The 21,607-nt window shown below is 35.7% G+C and overlaps 1 protein-coding gene and 1 non-coding gene across 4 annotated transcripts in view; one reads left to right on the plus strand and one right to left on the minus strand.

Moving 5' to 3' along the window:
* ROCK1 (Rho associated coiled-coil containing protein kinase 1) overlaps positions 1-21,607 on the plus strand; it is a 118,981-nt gene that overhangs the window by 70,329 nt on the left and 27,045 nt on the right. For 2 of the 3 annotated variants that reach the window (XM_043889716.1, XM_043889718.1), the window contains 7 exons: positions 1,719-1,779; positions 5,293-5,381; positions 7,766-7,814; positions 14,460-14,595; positions 16,009-16,100; positions 16,195-16,441; positions 20,296-20,402. In XM_043889716.1, coding sequence (XP_043745651.1) covers positions 1,719-1,779; positions 5,293-5,381; positions 7,766-7,814; positions 14,460-14,595; positions 16,009-16,100; positions 16,195-16,441; positions 20,296-20,402 — 781 coding nt within the window. The remainder of the gene's footprint in view (positions 1-1,718; positions 1,780-5,292; positions 5,382-7,765; positions 7,815-14,459; positions 14,596-16,008; positions 16,101-16,194; positions 16,442-20,295; positions 20,403-21,607) is intronic. The other variant, XM_043889717.1, reaches the window with a different exon arrangement.
* TRNAG-ACC lies at positions 1,954-2,026 on the minus strand. The gene has a single exon. It is a non-coding gene; the product is annotated as a tRNA-Gly (tRNA).

Genomic DNA, 21,607 nt, shown 5'->3' on the forward strand with positions numbered 1-21,607 from the left:
TTGATGTTACAAAAGGCCTATAGTTTTCAGTTCTTCAAAAATTAAGTGATTCCTCCCTAAAACTTCTCAGTGAATTCATCATATTTTACATTATAAGGCCTTGTGACCTTAGGCAAATGGCTTTGATCTTTTATACCTTCATTTCCTCAAAAATAGGGATGGTGGGGATAATAATTGTGTCTCAGGGTTGTTGTAGGGGTTAAATAAATCAAGACACAGTAAAACACTTGGAGCAATGCTCTCCATGGCATAAGCACTCAGTGTTAGTTATTATTATCATTAGTATGAGCTAATGTTAGTTTTAGCCTTTTCAGTGAACTTCAGATACAAGTTAAACATTTCATGTTATTTTTATATGCTGGGCATTCATTCAACAGACACATTTGACAGTCTACTCTTCCTCACATATAAGGATTAATAAGATACAGAGTCTTCTCTTGAGATGTTCATATCCTAGTGAGGAAATGGACAAGTTGTACACTGTAGGTTGGCGAATACTGCACAATAGAAATCTAAATAAAATGCTACACCAGTATATAAAAGTGAACTGAACTATATGGCAACATCAGCTGGGTATGTCAAATCTGCTTGATCAATTTATTTTAGAATATGTACTTCTAGTCAAATTATACTCCATTAAAATGGTAGTAGACATTTGAATTTCTTGGAGTAATGATTAAATTTGAGGTTATTATAGCTCACTTTCTTTTAAAGTGAAACATCTTGTCATTTTAGTTAAAACTTTTAATAGGTTAATTCAGGTCACGTTTAGAAAACAGGAATTCAGTTTAGTCCTGCTTTATGAAATTTCTCCAGTAATCCAACTATAAGACAATAATTTTGTTCTTTTGATACTAGAATACTTTCTCTGTATCATCAGACAAGTAGGTGATACTTGAGTTTTGACCCCTAGAAAAAGACAGTATTTTAATCTCTTTTCCCTCCCTAATTCTCTATGACTGTAATATTGGAACTATTTTATATTGAAATGCACAGAGACCCTGTAAAGTGGTATGTTGGTTCCAGCATTCTTTTTTTCTATTTTAAAAATTTTGTATTTTTATCAATTTTTCTCTGTCTTGAGTGTTGTAAAACACCCAAGATGTTGATGTAAACAACCCCCTAAGTGTTTTTATATTTTCTATAGTAGAGTTCAGCAGTTAATTACTTTTTCTACACAAAAGTGGTTACTTTTTCTACACAAAGGTAATCTTAAATAATCATTATATACACACATGCACTATTTGTACTACATTATCATACACTAGATTATGTTCTGTGATTTTTCCTTGTAGTCATGTCTCATGAAAGTGAAAGTGAAGTTGCTCAGTCACGTCCAACTCTTTGTGACCCCATGGACTGTATGTAGCCCACCAGGCTCCTTTGTCCATGGGATTCTCCAGGCAAGAATACTGGAGTGGGTTGTCATTTCCTTTTCCAGGGGGTCTTCCTGATCCAGGGTTTCAACCCAGGTCTCCCTTGTTGCAGGCAGACTCTACTGACTGAGCCACCAGGGAAGACCACTTCAGACCTAACTGTGGGTTTTATTTAATACACATGTTATTTCTGTATTATGTTTGTAAAAATAAAGAATTAAGAACATGCACTCAACTTTTAAAAGCAGAGCAAGTTCAAAAAATAGGCATATAATATTTGTTACTGGTTGCTACTTGATACTAGAATTTTTTTTTTCTTTTAAAAACTTTTTTTCTTCCCAGATACTTATCTTCAGCAAATCCTAACGATAACAGAACTAGCTCTAATGTGGATAAAAGCTTGGTAGGTATTTTCTTATTGTTATTTTTTTAAAAGCTGTTTTGTGGATAATGTATTTTGTATGCATGATGCTTATATATATATATTGCTTCCGAATGTGTAGTTAGTGAGCCTGATTTTTTTTTTAATTTGGCTGTGCGAAGTCTTAGTTGTAACATGTAAACTCTTGAGATCTAGTTCTCTGACCAGGAATTGAACCTGGGCCCTCTGCATTGGTAGCTCAGAATCTTAACCACTGGACCACCAGGGAAGTCCCGAGCCTAAATTTTTATAGCATCTTTTTTACCTACTGTCTCCTCTCCTGCTTGATTTTTTGCCTGAATATCAAATGGGATATTATATGTGGAAACAGTTAATAAACTACACGTTGCTACAAAGGTTGACAGAGGTGGTCTTTTTAATCTTTGGAATTAGAAATTTATGATAATTCAGTGCTCAGGTAGGATCTTGACAGGGAAACAGATGACAGATTCAGAAGGTTTAAATGAGAGTTTTCTGTGTGTGATAAAATTTATGTAACACAAAATTGACCGTTTTATTAACACCATTTTTAAGCGACATTAAGCACCCTCACATTGTTGATGCGGTCATCACCACCGTCGTCTCAAGAACATTTTCTTCATCCCAGACTAAAACTCTGTACCCATTAAAGACTGCATTCCACTCTCCCTCCAGCCCCTGATAACTGCTGTGTTTACTTTCAGTCTCTATGAAATTGACTATTCTAGTGAAATAATACAATATTTGACCTTTTGTGGTTGGCTTATTTTACTTAATGTCCTCAAGGCTCAAGCATGTTGTAAATGTATCAGAATATCATTCCTTTTTAAGGCTTAATATATTGTTATATCTATATACCACATTTTGTTTGTTCATGAAGTGAAGAGAGTTTAATGAAGGGACTGTAAATGGTGTTATGAGCAGGATCACAGGGAGCAGTAAATAAGGGTGTAAAGCAGCCATTTATTGACAGCAGTGGGAAGCCATTGCCCCTAGTCTGAAGGACGGGGAGAGACAAATCTTGTTGCCACAGCCCAGAGACAATGTGTAGAATCATGAAAGAGGAGCATAGAAGATAGAACACTGCCAAAGCCACAATAAGGCAAGAGGAGAGTGAGGAGAATGGATATTTCATTTCTCCCAACTGATCTCCAGCTGGTGGCACCTGTAGGCTGAAACCAACTTTAAAATCATGGGACAGAAGAGCCCACGTAATGAAGTCTGTAAATTTCATGACAAAGAAGGCAGAGGATGGATCTTCGAGGCTGAAAGGGAGAGGTGACCAGTGGAGAGTAACTAGTAGAGTGAGCATCATCTCATTTGACCCTGAAAAGTGAATTACTATAGGAAGTAAATATTAAAGACATGAGTTCTTTTCATTGTGAGAGTAGTTCATAAGAGAGTGGATTTAAATTTTTTTTACTTGCTTATGTTTGAGAAGGTCCTTTTGGGTTAACTGGAAATTTTCTTAAATATACCAAAAATAAACCTGGCCATCCTTAGACTAGTCTTTGAACTCTGTGTGCTGCAGCCTGTATTTTTAATTGAGACGAGGAATAGGCCGCGTTCATTTTTAAAAGCTGATAAAATTCTTCTCTTTCTCCTTTATATGTTTACTCTTACATTTGAGAGAGCATGTGGTGGGAAGGGGAAGTGAGAAAAAGGGGAATGAACTATGTGGGTACCTGTTAGCTATTATGTGTTTTTTTCTTTTAAATTCTCATCCCAACAAAGTTATTTGCCAAGTTAAGTGGCTAACCAGGGCTCAGAAATCCTCAAAATTAAAGCACATTTGATCTGGAGAAGGTGAAAATGAGCTGTTATAACTCCACTCTCACTGTATTACTTATTTGTAAGTATAGGGGTACATTAGGACTTAAAAAAAATAATTCAGTGGCATCGTGTTTTCTTTGGGCTGATCTTGTTCGGTGGTGATTGCCATAAGTTTCTGTCAGTGACTCTTATCTTTCACTCTGTTTAAGATCAGAGGGGAAGAAGAAAACGTTTGTGTGCCTACTATTTCTGTTAACCTAGAACTAAGTATAAAAGTCAACCAATTTAATTTTCAACTCTTCCCTGAAATCCTTCTAGCAGAGATGCTAGTGAACAGCTTTGCAGTTGCCAAATATGATGAATATTTTTCATTTCATATCTTATTTTTCTTTTTTGTTGCATTTGACACTGAGCAATCCTTCCTCCTTGGAACTCTAAGAACTCTCATACTCATTATTTCTTGCCTTTTCTCCTTCTGCCTCTGGATTTTATTTTCAGTCCTCTTTTCAGTCTCTCCTTCTGCTTCCCCCTCCCCTTAATTATTAAATGTTTCTCAAAGTACTTCTGACCTTGGCTCTCTGCCCATTTTCTGTAATTAATCTCATGTGTGACCAACTTGTTTCTCTGAGCTCTATACCTGAAATCCTTTCTTTCTCTCTGAATAGACTTCTCTTCCTGCACAGCTTTCAGACCCCTCAACCTGGGCCAAAGCCAAACTCAGCCTTTCTCTCTTCATCCTCTCCCCAGCAATTCTTTTTGTCGCACATCTTTTGTAATGCTCTTCTGTTCTTATTTCTAATTGGTTGCTGGATCATAAATTCTGCCTTCTGATTGATGCAGTAATTCATTTCCTCTTCATTTCTATAGCTTCTTCCTTACATTAGAACTGTATACTCTTTTTTGCCCGGACTGTCTATTAATTGGTTTTTCTTTGTCTAGAATTTCTCTGCTATCTAATGTATTCACCTTCTTTTTTACTGACGTGATATTTCTAAAATGCCAACACTCTGTCATTTTCCCTTTTAAAGTGTTCACAGGTTAAAGTGCCCAACTCCTTTTCGGCATACAAGGAAATAGTCGCACTCACCTTTTCAGCTGTTGTGTGACTCAGTCTCTCTGTTATGTTCTGTCCTCTGGTTGTGATTTCTCCCCATTATCCAATCGTATTTTCTTTGTCCCTCTACTTTCGGACTCATTCATTTTGGCCAGAATGCATTCATTCTTTCACTTCCTCTGCTTGGTAAATACTTCTCTTCTTCCAAGTCTCATCATAAACATTCCATATTCCTGGCAGATGAGGTCTGTCCTCTTTTCTTGTGCAGTATGCCTTATGTGTAGTTTTATTTGTACCTACCACATCATAACATTTTGTGTATATGTCTGAGTTATTGTAGGTTCTTGTCCCCCTCCTATTCCCTGTGTCACACTGTTTAACTATTGGCTTTACGAGAACTGGGACCAAATCTTTTGAATTTTTATATTACTAGTGCCAACCACAGCGCCCAACATATTAACGTTAGAAGGAAATGCTTGTTGAGTTAATAAAAATTTCAGACAGAAGGGAAAAAGGTAAGATTGGATCAGATAATTTCCTTGTGAACAGCTATAAAATGGTAATATAAACTTACTAGTTTAAAATTCTCTATGAATATTCTTATTAAAGTGAGTTTTGAAAAATTAAAAAAAAAATAAAATAACTTGAATGGAAAAAAAAAATAAAGTGAGTTTTGTTTTTAATTAAAGCAGGAAAATTTGCAGAAAACAATTTACAAGCTGGAAGAACAGTTACATAATGAAATGCAATTAAAAGATGAAATGGAGCAGAAGTGCAGGTGAGAATATGCTATACATTTTTCCTATTAAAAGTTGCATAGCAAATGCCTATTTGCACTCTAAATCCCTAAAAGTGGATGGAAGTAAGGCAGGGATGTAAAGATTGCCACTGATATACATTCAGTACAGACTATTCACTTACTACCTGATTTACTTATTTTCTCTCCCATTTTAATTAGCTGACAGGGAAAATTAGTTTATATTGAATCAGATACTTTCCAAAATGTAAATGTTGTTGAAGATTAAAATTCACTAAATGTAAAAAATTCACTAAATTTTTGATGCAAACACTCTTAATTTCCACTTTGCTTCTCTAGGACAGTATTTTTTCAAAACTTTTTTGTCCTGTGAGTCTAAATTTAGTAAGAGCCAGTATATTTATGAAAATATAAAGTGATCAAGAGAATTTAAAATAGCCTACCATAATGTTGAGTTACTTATTACAGACTTTAACATTTTATAGTTACTGTTAGTGGATAGTATTGAATAAATAAAAAGTAGGTACTATGGAGATGAAGTATTCAAAAAATGGAATTGGTAAGACTAGCAATTTTGTGACTAGGGGAGAAGAAACTAGTAAATTGCTCGCTGCCTATAGATTAAATGGTGAAGCATTTAATACAGGCTTTTTTTTTTTTTTTTTTTTAAAGAAAAGCACTTTAATATAATCCTGAGCACAGGATTTGTAAGGGATTTCTGGGTGTAAAACATAGAAATAAGGAGAAAGAAATGGATAAATATTATTACATAAATGTTGAACAGTTTGTATAATTAGAGCTAGAAGGCAAATGACAAATTAGTGATAGTGATGGTGGTAGGGATCAATTTAATGAAGAAATTAAGAGTGGCCAAAGTGGCCAATAATTATACGAAAATGAGTGCATGTGTGGTGGGGTGGGAGGTGGTGACCTCAAATAGGTTTGGGTAGGTGGTAGGTTAAGAGAGTCTAAATCTTAGAAGACTGTTTTTGAAAAGATTGAAAGCTGGAATTTACCGTAAGGGTGATTGAAAGGCATTCAGTTCAGTTCAGTTGCTCAGTTGTGTTGCAGTGACCCCATGGAGTGCAGCACACCAGGCTTCTCTGTCCATCACCAATGCCCGGAGCTTGCTCAAACTCATGTCTATTGAGTCGGTGATGCAATCCAGCCATCTCATCCTCTGTTGTCCCCTTCTCCTCCTGCCTTCAATCTTTCCCAGCATCAGGGTCTTTTCCAGTGAGTCAGTTCTTCACATCAGGTGGCCAAAGTATTGGAATTTCAGCTTTACATCAGTCCTTCCAATGAATATTCAGGACTGATTTCATTTAGGATTGACTCGTTTGATCTCTCTAAAGCATTAAAAGTTATTAAACTTAAAGGAAAACAAAAGATCAAATTTGCTTTTTAAGAAACTCTCTGGTTAATAAGGCAGTACTTGATATTTATTCACTAAGTCAGAATGAGGGAGGAAGATGAGTCAGGGAGAATTCCCAGGTGGTGTCCTTGTTTGGGGTTAGCAGAGGAACAGCAGATTGGTACTGTGGCAGGGGTGTGGGGCAGAAGGAATAAGTTTAGCTTTGGACATGCTGAATGAAGTATTTGGTGAGACATCCAAGTGAAGCATTGCATATACAGATTTGAAGCTCAGAAATATGTTTAGAGCCCAAAATATGAATTGTGATGGAGATGATGCACTTTCAGTTTAATCTCATTAATCTCAAAGTTTTGCCCAAGTTGCCAAGTTTGCTTTATACATGCCACCTTTCCCTTCATTTACTTAATCTTGCATTAAAGTTTAAATGATTGATCTTCGTTGAGTAGCAAGTGTTGCCTGAGGAATTCAGGGCTCCTTAACCTAGAATCCTTGAACCTCTCCTAAAGCATCCATGCATGGAATTTAAGGTCCTTAAACTTGGGGGAGAATAGTGACTCTTTTCTGTAACCTTTAACTGAAATTCAGCATCTTTAATTATGAACATAGTAATCTACAGGTATTAGCAGTAGCTGTGAATTTTTTTATTACCAGTAAAAATCACAAATATTTTCCTAGAATGCAAATATTATCTCTAAATTCTACTTATGCTCATTACTACTTTAAAATTACTGCTGCTAGATTGTGTCATTTAATATATTAATAAAACATGTATATTAGTGAATCATACTGTTTTAAAAAGTTCATGACTGTATTTCACAATTTCTTTTAATCCTATGTATTTTATGCTTTAAAAATATTTTTGTGAAAAAATGCTATATGCTTCACCAGACTGACTTCAGAAGAGTCCACAGCATATGCACAAAAAAGGTTAAGAAATCTTAGCTAAATGGAAAAGTAAGGAATGTGGTTTTTCACCCCAGGCAGTAAAAAGTAAATGTATTTCTAATCCATATTGCTTTTACTTTTACAGAACGTCAAACATAAAACTAGACAAGATAATGAAAGAATTGGATGAAGAGGTACTTTTTATTTTCTAATCAGAGGTTGTCCTTTTTGAGAGTTTTTCCCTCTTTCAGATTGTTTTGTTTTCTGAGAATGTTACATCTGAACTTGATAGGTTGCAGCATAGAACAGGACCAAAGAATCATGATGAAAGCCTCACTTTGGAGCTACAAGTTCAAGTGAAATTAGATTATGCTTTAGTTTCTTTTGTGTGGTTTTATTCTAGAACCATGCTCAAATTTTAGTACATGAATTTCAGTTTACTGGTTCTTAATAGTTGAAAAGAGAGAAAGGAGCAGGAGATGAGAAGTTGAGTCTAGAACTGTAGCAGAAAGAGACAAATAGGAAAGAAGGAAGAATACAGCTTCAAAAGGACTTATATTAACATAATTTCATATGATCAAATGGGAATTATATGAATCTTGGAATCATTTTTTTCCATCATCACTTAGCAAGAACTTGTTACTATCAGGGAAACACTGCCTGAACATTTTGTGATTAGGATGTTCTTTTGCAAGTATGTAGCACATTTTTATTCCTTCTGGTTACCTTGTAAATATCTTTCCAAAGTCCTTCCTCTCATTGTTTACATCCTTTGTCCTTTTTAGATTTAACCTTTCTGATGATTTTTGTGCTGTCTTAATTTTCTCCTAAAGAACAGCGTATGTCAGTGATGGTGGATTTTTTTGTCTCTTCCCCCCCCATATTCATAGCCTCAAATATACATAGTCTGGACAGATTTATGTAATATTTTACCAAGTTGCCATTAGGCAATGTGGACTTGGCCTGGCACTGTAGTATTTGACACTTGAGTGTTTAAGAAATCCTTTTTGCATATCCTCTACTTTTTGTTTCATTTCTAGAACACAGATAAAACACAAATATGCTAGGTTTAAGGTACTCGGCTTTCTAAATTCAAGGTAAAGAGGGAAATATTAGTTATAAAATTAAAATCATCCTGCTTCTGAAAAGATGGAGTGAAAGTCCTTTCCCCTATTTCTCCCGCTAAATACAGCTTTAAAACCTGGGGCATTAAACAAAAAAAAAAAGATTGTGAAAGGTGGAGGTAAGACAGACCAGCTAGAATACTTGAACCTCCAGAAATGATACAGTAGTAAGTACTCTGGGTTTTTTGGGCTTTTGTTTGTTTGCTTGCAGTGTGTATTCCATGCTGGATACTGGATAAGCCATCAATCTGGGAACACCAACAGCACAGGTGAAAAAAAACACTCTTTAAGTAGAGGACCAGGAAGGCAGCAGGCTAGCAAATCAGAAAACTTACAGTCACTGCTGTACTCACCAAACACAACGTAGAAAATGTAACCCCATCCCCATCAGCAGAAACAGAGTTCGGAGCTCAGACTTCCAGCCCCATGACCAGGAAGGTCCATTGGAGGGACTTGCATCTCTGCTGGGCAGTGATGAGCCTTCCTGCCCCCCGCCCCCGCCACATATAGTGTCATTGGAGACCATGTGGGGAATCTCATCTTCCATTCTGGCAGTTAGCAAGGCCCCCTTCCTGCTCCCTGTTGTGTTGGTATCAGAAGAGGCCTTGTAGAGAGTTCACACTTCGGACACTGAAAAAATGAGCGCCTGTCCCCCCATTGCAGTGTCTGTGGCAGCAGTGACCAGGTACCCTCCCGCCTTCATGGTGTCATGCGAGGAAGCCTAGCGGGGTGCCAGAACTCCCCTTTCCACCAGTGGTGAAGAGGACCCACTCCCTCCCCCAACCTGTGCGTCATTCAAGACCAAGTGGGAAAACCTAGATTTCTACCTCTATTTGAGAGAAATGAGGCAGCACTTCTGTCACCCCACCAGAACAGTGACAGGAGAGGCCTGCTAAAACAGAAAACCTTTAAAAATCCCCCATATTGTAAGATAATACCCAGAATGTCCAGATTTCATTAGAAAATCACTCATAATAGCCAGAACTAGGAATTTCTCAACTGGAATGAGAAAAGACAATAAACAGATGCCAACAGTGAGATAACACAGATGTTTAAATTACCTGACACAGATTTGAAAGAATCATCATGTTTCAGTGAGCAACTACAAATATACCTGAAATAGATGAAAAATATAAATTAGAAAGTCTTTACAAAGACATAAAAGATACAAAGTAGAACCAACCAAAAGTTAAAAATACCTGAAATAAAAATCTCAGTGGATGGGCTCAGCAGCACAGTGAAGAATACAAGGAAAAGAGTCTGGGAACTTGAAGGTGGATAGAAATTACCTACTCTGAATAACAGAAAAAGTGACAGAGCCTCAGTGACCACTGGGGCTATAGCAGAAAGGTTCTTAGATTGTGTTTTTGGAATTGCTGAAAAAGAGGAGCAAAGAGGGCAGGAAGCAATGAAGGCTGAAAATTGCACAAGTGTGGAGAAAGATGTGAACCTGTAAACAAAAGACACAAGCCTACAAGAAACTGAGTGAACCACAAAAAGGATAAACCCAAAGATATCCACACCAAGACGTACAATAGATATGAAAACTAACATCAAAGAAGAAATCTTAAATACAGCAAGTGACACTTCCCTAAAGGGGAGAACTGTGCAGATGACAGATTTCTTAGCAGAAACCATGGAGAGCAGAGGAAATGTACTGCTTTTTTTGAGGGCTGTAAAAAAGCTGTTGACTGAGAATTCTGTGTTCAGTGAAAACATCCTAGATGAGAACCACAATGTTCTCAGATGAAGGAAAACCAAGAGAAATTGTCACCAGCACACCTTCCCTAAAATAATTGCTAAAGGAAATTCTCTAAATAGAAAGGAAGTGATTAAGAAATAGTGAAATACCAGGAGAGAAGAAACAACAGAATAAAACTATGGGTAAACACACTGCGCACTCCTCCTCCTCTTCGGTGTTTATATTACATCTGACAGTTGAAGTGGAAATTACGGCGTTGTCCAATGTGGTTCTCCATATGTGTAGAAGAAATTTTTAGACAATTATAAATAGGTATCAGCAGAGGTACCATGTTGCACTTTAATCAAACTGGTCATAATCCAATACCAGTAATATAATGTAATACCTAGAGCAGCCACTGATAAGAATTATAGAGAGAGACACACTTAAAAACACTAGATAAAGCAAGTGGAATTCTAAAAAAAAATGCTCAAGTAACCTACAGAAAGACAAGAAAAAAACAGAACACAGTAGAAACAAAATGGGAGCCTTTAACTGTAATATATCAGTAATTATATTAAATGTAAATTAAATTCAGCAGCAATTAAAGCAGATTGTCAGAGTAAATTTTTTAAAATCACCTACCCATATGCTGTCTACCAGAAACTTCAAATATAACAATATAGACAACTTTAAGGTAAGAAGATGGAAAAATACATCATCTAAGCATTAGCGAAAAGAAGGCAGCGGTGGCAGTATTGAAATCAGGTAAAGTAGACTTCAGGGCAAATAAAATTATTACTTTCAGAGGGACATTGCAGAATGACAAAAATGTCGATCCTCTGAGGAGATATAGCATTCCTAAATTTGTATTCACCAAACAGAAGAGCTACAAAATAGGTGAAGCAAAAGCTAATAAAACTGAAAGGAGAATAGACGAATCTGTGATTACTGTTTAAGACTTTAAATACCACTCTCTAGACAGAGAATCAGCAAATGTATAGGACTCAGCCACACTATCAGCCAGTGGGACCTATTCAACATTTGTAGAACCTTCTGCCTAACAATAGCAAAGGACACATTCTTTTCAAGCACTCAAGGAATATGTACCAAGATAGACCACGTACCAAGCAAACTTCTACAGATTTCAAAGAATTAAAGTCATAAACAGCGTGTTCTCTGACCAAAATGTTACCAAGCTAGAGTGAATAACAGAAAAGTATCAGACAGCTCTGCAAACACATGGAAACTAAACAACACAGTTCTAAATAATGCATAGGTAAGAGAGTCTCAAAGGAAATGAAAAAATATATTACAATGTTAATTATATCTCATAAAGTTATGGGTCTTCCTCCTTTTAAAAATATTTCAACAATGAAAATGAAGATAAACATCAAAATTTGTGGGGTGCAGCTAACATAGTGCTCTAAGGGAAATGTGTGCATTGAAACATTTACATTAGAAAAGATGACTGTGTAGCCAAGGGAACTATAGTCAATATCTTGTAATAACCTATAATGGAAAGTGACTTCAAAAATAATATATGTGTGTATGTATAACTGAATCATCTTGCTGTGCACCTGAAACATTGTAAGTCAACCATACTTCAATAAAATATTAAGGAAAAAAACAAAAGATGAACTGTCTCAAATCAGTCCTCTAAGCTCCTACCTCAGGAACCTAAAAAAAGAAGAGCAAAATAAACTGAAAGCAAAGAGAAGGAGGGAAAAATAAGGAGCAGAAATAAGTGGAATTGGAAACAGGAAAACAAAGTCAATGATAAGGAAAAACCCAGCTGTTTGGAAAGATAAAAAAATTGACAAACCTCTAGCAAGATTGTCAAAGGAAAGATAAGACACAAATGATCTGTATCAGGAATAAGGCAGGGCATATTCCTACAGACTCTTACAGATATATTAAAAAAATTCTTAAGGAAATAATACAGTTCTAACCACCGAAGTGTGAGATATAGGTGAAATGGGCCAATGCCTCCAAAAATACAGGCTACCACAACTCACACAATGTGAAATACATTATAGGAATATCCCTATATAACTATTAAAGTGAATTCATAATTTAAAAGCTCCTCCAGAGGTAATCTTCAGGACCAGATGGCTTTACTAGAGGAAGCTACCAAGTGTTTTAAGAAGATTTAACACTGATTCTATATTGTCTTCTAGAAAATATAAACGAAAGGAACATTCCCCAGTGGATTTTATGAGGCTAGAATGACCAAGATAACAAAATCAAGCAAAGACAGTACTGCAAAGAAACTGTGGATCAGTTACCCTCAATTATAGCCAACTCATTTTTGATGAAGGTGCAGAAGCATTTCGGTGGAGAAAGGATAGTCTTTTTCACAAGTGGTACTGGGACAGTGAGGTATTCATAGGCCAAGATATGGACCTCAACCGAAGTCTTACATCTTAGGCACATATTAACTTAAAACAGACTTAGATTTAAATAGGAACATAAAAAATATAAAACTTCTGGGGAAAAAATATAGGGGAAAATCCTTAGGACTTACAGCTTGGTGAAGAGTTATACATTACACCACAAACGTGATCCATATAAGGAAGACAGTTCGATAAGTTGGACTTTGTCAAAACTAACAGTGCTTGCTCTGTGAAAGATTCTGATAAGAGGATGACATGATAAGCTGTAGACTGGGAAAATGAACCATTGTTATACACAACAACTTGGATGGATCGCAAAGATACATGTTGAGTGTAAAAAGCTAATCTTAAAAGATCCCTCCTGTATGATCCCATTAAGATAGCATTTTAAAAATGACAAAATTATGCAGATGGAAGACCTCCTGTTACTGGTTGCTAGGGCTGTCGGTGGTGGGAGAAGTGAGGGGTGCATGTGGCTATAAGTAGTGACTGGAAGGAGATCACTGTGCTGATGAAGCAGTTCTGTATCTTGGTTGTAGTGGTAGTTCTGTGAATCTGCACATGAGATAAAATGACATCAAACTACACATGCTGTATATCAGTATCAATTTCCTGATTTGGTTATTGTACCATTGGTAAATATAATGTATTCTTAGGGGAAACTGAGTGGAAGGGTACGTGTACTTACTGTCTGTGGAACTTCTGAAATGTATAATCATTTCAGATTTTCACAATGAAAAGATAAAAGTTAAAATGATAAAATCTTATAATTGAAAGGATTTTGGATGGTCTCTGTCAAATTTTACTGTATCTCTCTGGCAGCATCTTACTTAAAAGATGGATTTCACTTAGAGATGGGAAAGCCCAGAAAAACACACACTGTAAAAGGTTTGTCCAGTGTGGAGTCTTAAAGATAGAAATACAGCATTAAATGCAAGATATGCTGATAGGGGTAACACAGAAGCAGAAGATAAGTTGTTTTTTTTTTATAAGTTGTAGAATTTGGAGTATTTTTTTTTTCTTTAACTCTCCTTTCCCCTTAGTTTCATTTTCAAAAGTATCTTTTTCATTACTTTCTAATATACATTAAGTAGGTACATGCATACATAGAACATCTTAGGAAAGATAAATTGTTGCCAAAACAGGAGGAAAAATTAAGGGAGACCTCATATAGGGACTGGTGAACTTAAACCACAAACACTAACCTTTGGTATCATTTGAGTTTTGTACCATTTAGTTATCAAATAATAATAAAACAATTGTTACCTAATCCCTTGTGTATTTCATTTCTTAAATTTAGGATTGTAAATAAGCCAAAATATTGGTATTATTTGTGTTCATGTTAAACTGATACAATGACCTTCAGTCTGACAAGATTCATAGAGTTGTTTTTATGTTCATGGATTTTTTTTTTAAATCTGAAAACTTATATATATATAGTTAAAATAAAATTACTGTTTTCTTCTAAGGCAAGATAATTCTACTGTTGGCAGGGTATTGTTGTTAGGAAATACTTTGTGATTTTGAAGCCAAAATGTCTATCTTAATTAATTGTGTACTTTGTAAAAAATAACTGAGTATTCCCTTGAAGAAATGAGGAGTATTAATTGCAGTGGTTAACTTTTCTCATAATTTCAGGGGAATCAAAGAAGAAATCTAGAATCTACAGTATCTCAGATTGAGAAGGAGAAAATGTTGCTACAGCACAGAATTAATGAATACCAAAGAAAAGCAGAACAGGAAAATGAGAAGAGGAGGAATGTAGAAAATGAAGGTAAATTGTTGCTTTTCCTTTGAAAAACACTGAAATTTCTAACACTGTCTTGAGGTCTTTGTCTTCAGGTTGTCTTAAATTTAGTGCCTACGGTATGTTTTTGAAGACTCAGTCCTAAGACCCTTCATGAGCTAATACCCATGGCCCAAGATAAATTTATAACATATTTAAAATCAGTAGTAATGTTGTAGCTAGGGTAGTGATTTTTACCCTTGTGTATGTATTAGAATATCTTGGGAAACTTTAAAGAATACTAATGCCTAAACTCCAGAAGTTCTAATTTAATTCCCTCGACATGTAGACTGGGCATTGGTATATTTAATAAGCTGTCTCAGCACTTCTAACAAGTAGCCACATTTGAAAACTACTACCAAACTAGAATTTTTATGTGTCTTGATATTAGTGATACAAATTTAAAATAGCTTTCTACATCCTTTGATCCAGTTATTTCACTTCTAGTAATTTATGTCACATACATTTGTGCACATGCATACTGATACATAAACAAAGTTATCAATTTTAGAGTTGTTTAAAATTGCAAAAATTATGAGCAATGTAAATGTAATCTGTGATAAACTTTAGTGTATATGGTAGAGTACTATGCATTTTATAAGAATAAAGCATTTCTTTATAAACTTAGAATCTCTAAAATGTATCTTAAAAAAATACTAATTGTTTAAAAGAAAATGGTGTATCTATATATGCTTAAGTGCTTATATATGTATGTATATATTTGTGTATATATAATGCTTGTGAAAACACACATTTGTGTTCTTATATATTCGGGTATGGATACACAGACTATCTGAGGAAGGATGTGCAAGAAGTTAGTGATAGTAGTTGCTGAGGAGGAGAGCCAGAGGGGCTGGAAAACAATGTGCTGGGAGAAAGACTCGTGTCTGTACTATATACCATTTGGTACCTTTTAAATTTTGAGTCATATTGAAAGTAATTGAAGTAAGCAAAGATTTGTACTTTCAAAAATAGAGAACATTAAAATTAGCTTTGTATCAGGACCCCCCTGGTAGTCCAGTGATTAAGACTCTGTGCTTCCAAGAAGCAAGGGTGGGTTCAATCCCTGGTTGGGGAACTGAGATTGCACATGCCATGCAGCATGGCCCCCCAAAAAAAGAATACAGTAAAAAAGAAATAATAGCTATGTCATTTCACTAATAGATTAACCTTTATTAAAAGGATAGAAGAAATATAACAGTGGACACAAATCTGTTTTTGCATTGTGTATTATAAAACAGTACTCTACTTTTTAATAAATTTAAAATGTGAGTAATTCCAAGATGAAATTTAGAACTAATATAATGGGCTTTTATGGCCTAAGACAAAGTTTCCTGTTTTTTAAAAAGGGTTTTGTATATTCCTCAATGAAAACTTACATGTTATTCCTTCATTTTCTAGTTTCTACATTAAAGGATCAGTTGGAAGACTTAAAGAAAGTCAGCCAGAATTCACAGCTTGCTAATGAGAAGCTGGCACAATTACAAAAGCAGGTAAGTTTTTGGAATGAGATTTTTTTAATTAAAATAAATTTGTGTTTTGGTTAAAAAAAAACAAAACTATTTTCTTGCTCTCTTTTTTAATTAGCTAGAAGAAGCCAATGACTTACTTAGGACAGAATCAGACACAGCGGTTAGATTAAGGAAGAGTCACACAGAGATGAGCAAATCCATCACTCAGCTAGAGTCCCTAAACAGAGAACTGCAGGAGAGAAATAGAATTTTAGAGAATTCCAAGTCACAAATGGACAAAGATTATTACCAACTGCAGGCTGTATTAGAAGCTGAACGAAGAGACAGAGGTCATGATTCTGAGAAGATTGGAGACCTACAAGGTAATATTTTTTCTTATTGTGGTAAAACAGACATTAAAACTTACTGTTTTAGCTATTTTTAATTGTATAATTCAATGGCATAAAGTACATTCATGTGTTGTGTAACCATCACTACTGTCCATCTCCAGAACTTTTTTATCTTCCCAAACTAAAATGTACTCAGTAACAGCTCATTTCCCACTCCCCCACAGCCCCTGGTAACCACCCTTCTACTTTATGTCTCAATGAATTTGACTGCCTCATAGAAGTGGTACCTCAGTATTTGTCCTTTTATGTCTTAGTAATTTTTAAGTGTAAGGTAAAATATTTTTGATCATATTGTCCTGTTATAGTACACCTGTAACTGATATAATATTGTATATCTAGTATACTTCAATAAAAAAAGAAAATGACCTTGGTAATACTGGAAATGGTTAGCATTCTTTCTCTTTCAGGAGAATTCATATCAAATTGTAATTTCTTCCCTCTCTCAGGTACCCTTGTGATGGAGGTAATGTGGTTATTTCCAATCTTACAGCCAGTTTACTGAATCCTTAATTTTTAAAAGTGTCCAATTCACAGAAGTCTTACTCAAAGTGGAACTAATCCAGGTAGAGAATATTATCACTATTAAAACCTGGGATTCTTCATGCATTATTGGTAGAAATAGAAAGTAAACAGTAGAAAGAGAATCCCACTGCAAATAAAAAATTCAGTACTTGGAAAGGTTAGAACTAGAGATATCAGCAGTCTTTCTGAGTCTAAAAGGAAAAAGATGGAGTATAACTAACAGCGAGTAAAGGAATACTTTTGTCACAGTAATAAAATCGGTTTGTTTTCAACAGGATGCCTGGCTTTAACCATTTCTTACTTTTTTTTTTTTTTTTCTATTTTCTGTTTCTGTAAGCGATAGCGTCCATACTACCTAATGAAAACAGACACGCTTGGAAGTTGCCAGATCTTTCAGGGAAAAGTAGGGGGTGGGGTGGTGCATTTTAACCTAAGTCACAGGATGGGAACATAGTTTGGAGTCTCCTGGGACTTGACGATTAGCTCTAATTCTGTGGCCAGAGGTCAGGGTCAGTTTTTGGACTTTAGAAACAGAAATTAGGGTCTTCCATTGGTTCTCAGCTGAGGAGTGTTGCACAATCTTATTTCTCAGGGACTAGGCTTAAAATAGATATGAATACAACCAAGAAAGTATCCTCATTATGTGTATTAGAAAAGCCTCATATGCCACGTCCTTAAATTGCCGCTCTAGGCCTTCTTATATACAGCTTATTAGCTGTGTGCATGTCACTTCATCTGCCTTCTTTATCTGTAAACCAAGAAGATTGGGTGACTCCTATAAATTCTTGCAATTCTAAAATTCTTTGAGTCAGTGATTTTCCAGATACTACTGAGTTTGAAGTGCTTGCTTTTAAGGAAGAGACCATCATTACGCGTTTATCAACAGTGGTTTTAACTGACTGTTTAGATATTGGTGAAGTTAAGGAAGATCATAGCATGACTTATCGTTAATGTGTATCATTTTTCAGTGCTTGCTTGAAGGTTTATTTTTTGATTTACATGTGAATCAAGGCTCATACACATTAAAAAATGTGCAGAATTTATATGAGCCTCAACATGCATATAAAAAGTACATTGTGGTAAAACACACACACATGCACACATAAAATTTTTACACTAACTTTTTATGGTTCTTAAGACATTTTGGATCCCTCAGTATAGATCTTACAGTTTGAGAGGCTGGTCTTGTGGTAAAGTGATGGTTATTTGCTAGTTGAATGCTCTCCATGTACACTGATGAGCGTCTTCATGTGTGTGGGAAATGACTTCCCAAACATAATTGGACATTATATTCTTCAGGCTTTGTGGGCCACATATGATCTCTGTTACATGTTTTTCTTTTTTTGCTGTTTACAACCCTTTAAAAATGAAAAAAAAATGCTTAGCTTCATGTCATATATCATAGTGTAATGTACTTTTGTTTTTAACTGTTACACAGGCATTTGGAAACCGTGTAACCATTTTTCTCTATATGTTTTTGGATTTGACTTTTGGAAATAGTAGATCAGTTTTCTAATCTAACCAGTTTTTTAAGATTCCATTTATTCTTCGTCTCTTTGATTGGCCAAATTTTGAAACATGTTTGAAAAATAATCACTATGACTAGTTTTTTTTTCATTGCCCTGTTGTATTTCTAACTGCTTTTGTTTATTTTTTTTATTGAGGTGAAATTCATATAACCTAAAGTTAACCATTTGAGAGTGTACAATTCAGTGGCATTCAGTACATTCACAGTCTAGTTCCAAAACATTTTCATTAACCCAGAGGAAAACTTTGTGCCCATTCAGCTGTCCTTCCCTGTATGACCCTAGCAACCACTCATCTGTCCTATATTTCCGAATTTACCTGGTCTGGATATTTCATATAAATGACATCATATAATTTGTGATCTTTAGTTCAGGCTTCTTTCACTTAGCTTATTTTTAAGATTGGTTGATGTTGTACCATGTATCAATACTTCATTCATTTATGGCTGGGTAATATCCTGTTGTATGTATATATATATATTCCATAATTCATTTAGCTCTTCATCTGTTGATGGACACTTGAGTTTTTTCACCTGTTGACTGTTATGAATAGCACTGTTGTGAAACTGAGGTGCAAGTATTTATTGGAATACTTGCTTTCAAATCTTTTGGATACCTAGGAGTACAACTGCTGGGTCACGTGGTAATGCTCGGTTTAATTTTGAGGCACTTCCAGACTATTTTCCATAACAGCCACATCTCATTTTATTTCCACCAGCATTGTTTACCATTTTAAGTTTCCACCATCATTGTCTCATTGTGGTTTTAACTTTAATTTTCCTAGTGAGTAATGAAGTTGAGCAATCTTTTCATGTGCTTATTGGCTATTTGTATGTTCTTTTTGGAAAGATGTCTATGCATGTCATTTGTGCATTTTTTTTTTTTTGTCTTTTTGTTGTTGACTTTTAACAGGTACTAGACCTTATCAGGTATATGATTTGCTCATGTTTACACCTCTTTTGTAGTTTGTCTTTTCATTTTTCTTAATAATGTCCTTTGATTTACAAAAGTTAATTTTGATAAAGTCCAGTTTAAAATATGTTGCTTATGCTTTTGGTGTCGTATCTCACAATACATTGCCAAACTCAGGGTCATGAAGATTTACTCCTGTGTTTCCTGTAAGTTGTATGGTTTTAGCATTTATATTTAGGTCTTTGACTAACTTGAGGGCTTCCCAAATGGCGCTAATGGTAAAGAACCTACCAGCCAATGCGGAAGACGTAAGAGGACAAGGGTTTGATTCCTGAGTCGGGAAGATCCCCTGGAGAAGGGAATGGTAGCACATTCCAGTATTCTTGCCTGGAGAATCCCATGGGCAGAGAATCCTGGCGGACTCCAGTCCATGGGGTCGCAAAGAGTCAGACACAACTGAAGCAACTTAGCATGCGTGCATCTGTTTGTCCCATTACTGTTTGTTGGAGAGCCTGTTTTCCTTCGCTGGTTGGTATGGGCATCCTTGTTAAAGGCAGCTGGCTGTGGGTGTACACTTTCGTTTCTAGAGTCTCCGTTTTATTCGCTTGGTTGGTATGTCTGTCCTTACGCCAGTAACATACTGTTTTGGTCACTGTAACTTTATAGCAAGTTTTGAAATTGCAATTTTGAGTTCTTCAGTTCCATTGTTCTTTTTCACTACTGTTATAGCTATTCCAAACTGCAAGTAATAAATAAATTTACTACTTGGAGATTTAAAGCTTTTTTTTTTTAATCTTAATGATCATGCTGGGGAAAAAGGATTTCTCTCTCAGTGACTGTGATTTGAACTTTTTTCTCACTTGACAGCTCGAATTACATCTTTACAAGAGGAGGTGAAGCATCTCAAACATAATCTTGAAAGAGTGGAAGGAGAAAGAAAAGAGGCTCAAGACATGCTTAATCATTCAGAAAAGGTAAATGATTTAATGTAGACCAATTATGAGATAGTTTTACTGATTACCAGATATTGTAAGGTGATTTTCTAAGAGACCATTCATTCCTAATCTTTATATGTTTACATTTCTAAAAATTTTTATGGTTGGTTGGTGTGTGATGTATGTGGACCTTATTTTGAGCTTTTTAGGGAGAAGGCAATGGCACTCCACTCCAGTATTCTTGCCTGGAAAATCCCAAGGACAAAGGAGCCTGGTAGGCTGCAGTCCATGGGGTCGCAAAGAGTCGGACACGACTGAGCGACTTCACTTTCACTTTTCACTTTCATGCAGTGGAGAAGGAAATGGCAACTCACTCCAGTGTTCTTGCCTGGAGAATCCCAGGGACGGAGGAGTCTGGTGGGCTGCCGTCTATGGGGTCGCACAGAGTTGGACACGACTGAAGTGACTTAGCAGCAGCAGCAGGGTGTTATTTATTTGTTCTTATCCTTGAAGGGTATTAGATATCTGTTCATCACAAATTGCGTTGGTTTGGAGATATCTCTCCATGTAGAATTTTCCCCCATTTTTTGTACATGGGAAAGATGAAAATATTGAACCTTACCAATTATGAAGAGGGAGAACAAAGGATTAGTATATAGCACTGTGTGTGCTTTTTCCATTTTGTTGGTAAGAGTTAGCAATATAGTAAAGAGTGTACATAAAGTATGGACCTTTGCCTGTAGAATTTTCTTTTCAAAAATGCCATTGGTTATCCTCTGTCCTTACCTTGCTAAGAAAAGGATTAAATAGGTAATATGCAGATTTAGCATACCTCCCTGAAATGTTGTAGGTTTACTGGATCCTCAGGTAAACTATCAGAAAATCCACCACTTACCTTGTCTTTTGGACATAGTTTGTGGCATTCAGAATAGCTGTTTGATGTCTAAGACTGGTATTAATTTGGAAACAGGATGAAAGAAGAAGAGTAGAAGCCCCCAAACAGGAATGGAATACATGTTAACTCAGAGCAAGATAAATCTAGGTGTAAATGCAAATGTAAATAGAGATTAGTTTTTTAAGTGGTAGCAAAAAATTTTAAATGAACTGAAGAACTGTCCTGTTCGTTTCTGGTCCTCTCAGTGAACCCTCCTGAATATAATAGAAATCTGCCTTGCTATCAGCCATGGCTAATGATTCACATGGGAAAGGAGGGAGGAGGGCACAGAGAGGTGATATTTTGTTTT

Source organism: Cervus elaphus, chromosome 27 (assembly GCF_910594005.1).
Source record: "Cervus elaphus chromosome 27, mCerEla1.1, whole genome shotgun sequence".
Taxonomy (NCBI): Eukaryota; Metazoa; Chordata; class Mammalia; order Artiodactyla; family Cervidae; genus Cervus; species Cervus elaphus.